At 58.9% G+C, this 5651-nt stretch overlaps 1 protein-coding gene across 1 annotated transcript in view; it reads left to right on the top strand.

Annotated features, from left to right (window-relative positions):
• PRKCZ (protein kinase C, zeta) overlaps positions 1-5651 on the top strand; it is a 141052-nt gene that overhangs the window by 125361 nt on the left and 10040 nt on the right. The window contains exons 8-12 of the mRNA XM_011931086.1: positions 2139-2274; positions 2385-2472; positions 4163-4282; positions 5008-5087; positions 5471-5560. Coding sequence (XP_011786476.1) covers positions 2139-2274; positions 2385-2472; positions 4163-4282; positions 5008-5087; positions 5471-5560 — 514 coding nt within the window. The remainder of the gene's footprint in view (positions 1-2138; positions 2275-2384; positions 2473-4162; positions 4283-5007; positions 5088-5470; positions 5561-5651) is intronic.

Genomic DNA, 5651 nt, shown 5'->3' with positions numbered 1-5651 from the left:
GGGCGCTCAAGGGAGGGAGGTCTGGGGAGGATGGCAGAGGGCACCACGACCCCCACAGTGTGACATCCCCCACAGTGGGACGCATTCCATAGCTGCTCCAGAATCATAACTTTCGGGAGGTCCCCTGAGTTATGGTACCTCAGAACCAGCCCCCTGGGCCGCACCCCTGAAGCAGCAGGTGCCTCGTCTGAGCCTGGTCCGAGAGAAGTGAGGCCTGGGACTGTGCTGTCTTCATGGTGGCTCTGCCGTGGTTCTGCTCTTCACTCTGTTAGTGGCACAGCGTGGCCAGCGTTCACTCAGCGTTAGGAGCAGAACGAGAACGGTCTCTTTCCAGAGGGAGCTGCGAGACTCCTTCCTGCCGCTCCCTTTCGTCTCTATAGTTTTGGGCCTCCCCCAGCAGCCATGGGGCCTCCAGGACTGTCGGGGGGCTTATTTCCCTGGACCTTTCCTGTCTTCTGTAGTTTCTCATTTTCCTCACTTCCTTCCTTCAGAAGGTTCCATGCAATTTTGTGAGTCACCTGAGATTCTTTCTGGCAATAGGACAGTAGGCAATAAATCTAGAACAGTGCACTCACGTCCCACAATGCTCTTGTTAAAAACTGTGGCACGGCCGGGCGCGGTGGCTCAAGCCTGTAATCCCAGCACTTTGGGAGGCCGAGACGGGCGGATCACGAGGTCAGGAGATCGAGATCATCCTGGCTAACACAGTGAAACCCTGTCTCTACTAAAATACAAAAAACTAGCCGGGCGAGATGGCGGGCGCCTGTAGTCCCAGCTACTCGGGAGGCTGAGGCAGGAGAATGGCGTGAACCCGGGAGACGGAGCTTGCAATGAGCTGAGATCCGGCCACTGCACTCCAGCCTGGGCGACAGAGCGAGACTTCGTCTAAAAAAAAAAAAAAAAAAAAAACTGTGGCAAGATGCACACACATAAAAGGTAGCGTTTTGGGACATGGAGTTCAGTGGCATTGAAGGCACCCCGTGCCATGCAGCCACCGCCGGCCCCCGTCTCCAGGGCACGCCCCTCTTCCCTGCTGAAGCTGGGTCTGTCGGACACTCCCTTCCTGTCCCCTGCCCCAGCCCCACATCTTCGCCCCAGATGGGCATGTCCCACTTTCTGTCCCTCTGATTCGAGGACTCTAGGGACCTCTTCGGAGTGGAATCACAGTGTTGGTCCTCTGGTGTCCTGGAGTCCTCAGGGTTCATCCGTGCAGTGGCCTGTCTCAGGATTGCCTTCCTTTTTCAGGCTGGATAATGCCCATTGGATGGAGGGGCTACACTTTGCTTCTCCATCCATCCCTTGGGGTGCACTTGGGTGGCGTCCGCATGTTGGCCATGGTGAACGGTGCTGCTGTGAACACGGGTGTAAAGTAATCTCTTGAACACCCTGCTTCCGGTTCTTTGGGGTATAGGCCCAGAAACTGAATTGCTAACCACACAGGAACTCCATATTTCATTTTTTTTTTTGATAGAGTCTCGCTCTGTCACCCAGGCTGGAGTGCAGTGATGCGATCTCAGCTCACTGCACCTTCTGACTCCCAGGTTCAAGTGATTCTCCTACCTCAGCCCCCAGGGTAGCTGGGACTACAGGTGTGTGCCACCACACCCAGCTAATTTTTTTGTATATTTAGTAGAGACGGAGTCTCGCCATGTTGTCCAGGCTGGTCTTGAATTCCTGACCTCAGGAGGTGATTCGCCCGCCTTGGCCTCCCAAACTGCTGGGATTACAGGCGTGAGCCGCCCAGCCTGGCCCTGTGTTTAATTTTCGAGGACCTGCCGGACTGTCTTCCGCAGCAGCAGCGCTGTTGTGCACTCCTGCCGCGACGTGCCAGGGCTCCGGTCTTTCCCACGTGGAAGCCGTCGTGTTACCTGCCTGCTCCTCCCCGTGTGGAGGCTGCCACATGGTTCTCTGTGTCTTTGACAGCAGGCCATCCTAAGGCGCCTGGGGTGGCGTCCTGGAGCTTTCATTGGCATTTCCCTCCCTGGCCCTGTGCACTGAACTTTCAAATCCTGGGCCTGGTGGTTGAGAGGATGCCTGGCCCGTGGTGGGGCACACGGGAGCGTGCGGCCCCCAGGCTTGAGCCGTTGGTGCAGCCTCCGGCACAGGCACCATCCCCATGACAGCATCCCCGCCCCCAGGTTCTACGCGGCCGAGATCTGCATCGCCCTCAACTTCCTGCACGAGAGGGGGATCATCTACCGGGACCTGAAGCTGGACAACGTCCTCCTGGACGCAGACGGGCACATCAAGCTCACGGACTACGGCATGTGCAAGGTGCGTGCCTCGGGCCGCCTCCCCCGACCATGCCGCGTGTGCTTCTCAGGGTGCCTGTCCTGTGGGGTGGTGTCTACAAGAACCCTCTTGCGGTAACTGTGCCCCCACAGGAAGGCCTGGGCCCTGGCGACACAACGAGCACTTTCTGCGGAACCCCGAATTACATCGCCCCCGAAATCCTGCGGGGAGAGGAGTACGGTGAGTGCCGCGGCCCTGTCCCCTCTCGGAGCACACGGGGCCAGAGACGGCCTCGCGCCTCGCCCAGCAGCCGGGGAGCGGTTTCGTTGACCATCTTCCACCCAAAAGCCACACACTCTTTCGCAGCCGGATGTCATCATCTGGTCTCAGCCCCTTATTTGAATTCTTGAAAACCTCCCGTGTCCACTTGAGCAGCCCCTTGGGGAGGGCACCGCACAGGATTCCTCCTGCCAAGGAGCCCCAAGGACACAAGGAGGGGAAAGACACAGCAAGCGGGGGTGGGACGGTGCGGCACCTGAGTCCCCGTGCTGCCCACGTGGCTGGGGAGAAGCAGGTGTCTGGGAGCACCAGGGGGTACAGGAGCGTGTGGAGAGGACCCCGCAACCCCTGCGGCTGAGGGCGCCACGCACACCGGAGTGTTTCTGCTCCTCTCCCCTCTCTGGGCGTGAAACATGGACATGGTGGGCATGCGTGTACAGCCCTGTATGCGTGTGTGCTGGTGTGTTGTGCTGAGTGTTCATGTATGTATTGGGCATCTGTGTGTGTTGTGTGCACACGCATACTGTGTTTGTACATACCCCATCCACTTTTGCATCCTGGTGTTTTGTTTGGTTTTTTTTTTTGAGACAGAGTCTCGCTCTGTCACCCAGGCTGGAGTGCAGTGGCCGGATCTCAGCTCACTGCAAGCTCCACCTCCTGGGTTCACGCCATTCTCCTGCCTCAGCCTCCCGAGTAGCTGGGACTACAAGTGCCCGCCACCACCCCTGGCTAATTTTTTGTATTTTTAGTAGAGACGGGGTTTCACTGTGTTAACCAGGATGGTCTCCATCTCCTGACCTCGTGATCCGCCCGCCTCAGCCTCCCAAAGTGTTGGGATTACAGGCGTGAACCACCGCGCCCAGTCTCATCCTGGTGTTTTCAATGAGGCATACATGAGTGTGCCTTCAGACATTTTTACACATTTTTTTTGCCATCAGAATGGGGGTGGGGCAGGAAGGGTGGGCAGGTCACTCACCCCTGGGATAACTGGGCTCCCCGCTGCCGCGATGGAAGTCTCCGTAGCCAGAGGAGGACAGACAGCAGATTGGAGGACTGGAATCCATTCTAGAACCCAGCTCGGGATGGGGATTCTGGGTGGGACAGCAGCAGCGTCTCACCTCAGCAGGGAGCAGGGGGACTTCTGGGGACCCAGGGGCAGCTGCCGTCCTCGGGCAGAACTGCTCAGGGCCTCCCACCCCTCGTCTGCTGGAACACGTTCCCATCAGGTTGGCTACTTGAACATTTTTAAAAAACAAAATGACTGTGGAAGAAAACCTGGGAGAGTCTCGTTATTGCAGCGAAAGGGCTTCTTCAAGCTTAGTTCTGTAAAAGCAGAAACGAGAGAGGAGGGTCATGCACAGGTTCCACCAGTGCCTCGTGCCTCTGTGGTCACAGGTGCCCTGGCAGGACTGACAGCCCAGAGACAGCCCGGGAGACCGCCATAGTGTCAGGGACGGTGGCAGGGAGGCCGAGCTGCCAGGCGGAGGTGCTGGTTCTGTCTGGGAAGTGGAAGCCACAGAGGCCGGTGTGCCGCCCCCTCGACCCTGGCTCACACTCGTGTCAACTGGGCATGAAAACCAACCCCAGCCGGGTTCGCCCTGCTGCCGGCCCACGTGGCCCCACTGAGTGACGGCCGTGTGCCCTCCCCCAGGGTTCAGCGTGGACTGGTGGGCACTGGGCGTCCTCATGTTTGAGATGATGGCCGGGCGCTCCCCATTCGACATCATCACCGACAACCCGGACATGAACACCGAGGACTACCTTTTCCAAGGTGCGTGCCCCGCCGCGCGTTCGTCCCCCTCACCTGCGTGGCTGTCTTCCTTCCTTTCCAAAGGTGCAGGTGGAGGGGTCCTGTGGGGGCCAGGAGCAGCAGTGCCACGCAAAGCATACCAGGAACCATTCCTCCTGGCCGGACCCTGTCCCACACGCCACTCCCCGGGCCGTAGGGTGGGGTGACCCCACCTGGGAGTCAGCAGGAAAGAGAACCTGTCCCGATTCAGTTCCAACTCCCTCCTGCCCTGGCCAGCAGCACATCCTGGAGCCCCAGCTATTGGCTGTATGGAGCTGAAAGCACAGCCCTCGCCCCCAAAACCCACGGCCACCATCATGGGCTCCTTCCCACCTGGAGGCCCCGGGACCTGCTTCTGGTCTGGAATTCAGTGCCGCGGGGATGTGGGGGTCCAGGAACGTGGCTGTCTCCGCTGTGCCCCTGGTTGTCAGCGTGCAGAGGCAGCCATGCATCTGCAGTCTTGGGGCTGAGGAGGGGAAGCCGCTGGTTCACGCCTGTTCCCACGACATGCCAGCGCATGTAACCGGGAGGTCCGGGAAGGACCCGGCGGGACTTCGGGTTATAGATATTGCTGGGCTGTAGGAAGGGAGGGGGCTCCAGGGCCCCAAGTCTGAGCTCCCAAAGCTCCTACTCAGAATAGGAGTCTGGGCAGCGCCGGGCAGATCGCACACAAGCGGGGAAGTGCTCACCAGGCTCCACCCTTGCAGTGATCCTGGAGAAGCCCATCCGGATCCCCCGGTTCCTGTCCGTCAAAGCCTCCCATGTTTTAAAAGGATTTTTAAATAAGGTACGTTTCTGGCCATGCTGGCAAACTCGTTCGTGGCCTCGGTGTTGGTGGGCAGAGGGCCAGTCACGGCTGTTGGCCATTTTTTCACGTCGGCTGCTATGTATCGGGTATGTGGGCTGATCCTCCGCTTCAGTATTTGAGCTCTGTTCTGTGAGTCGTCCGTTTTTACTCACACCTAACAAAATGAGCACGTAGGCCCGAGGAAAACAGAACGAAGCCTAACGTGGGGGAGGAGCTTTCAGTAAAGGAGACACCTGGTTTCTTCCCACTGGGTCAGCCCATCGGGGGAGGGCTTGTCAGCGCTCGGAGCGGCCACCAAGGAGAGCGGGTCCTGGGGCTTCCGGGATGGGCTGACTTGTCCTTGTTTGAACTCTAACCTCCAGGACCCCAAAGAGAGGCTCGGCTGCCGGCCACAGACTGGATTTTCAGACATCAAGTCCCACGCGTTCTTCCGCAGCATAGACTGGGACTTGGTAAAGCATCACAAAGCCCATTTACACCCCCATCGCCATCCCAACCCCAAATCCACGCAACCCCCACCCCAAACCCAACACCCCCACCCCA

This window comes from Colobus angolensis, unplaced genomic scaffold, assembly GCF_000951035.1.
Source record: "Colobus angolensis palliatus isolate OR3802 unplaced genomic scaffold, Cang.pa_1.0 Scaffold89, whole genome shotgun sequence".
NCBI lineage: Eukaryota > Metazoa > Chordata > Mammalia > Primates > Cercopithecidae > Colobus > Colobus angolensis.
This window is presented reverse-complemented; position numbering and strand designations above follow the sequence as displayed.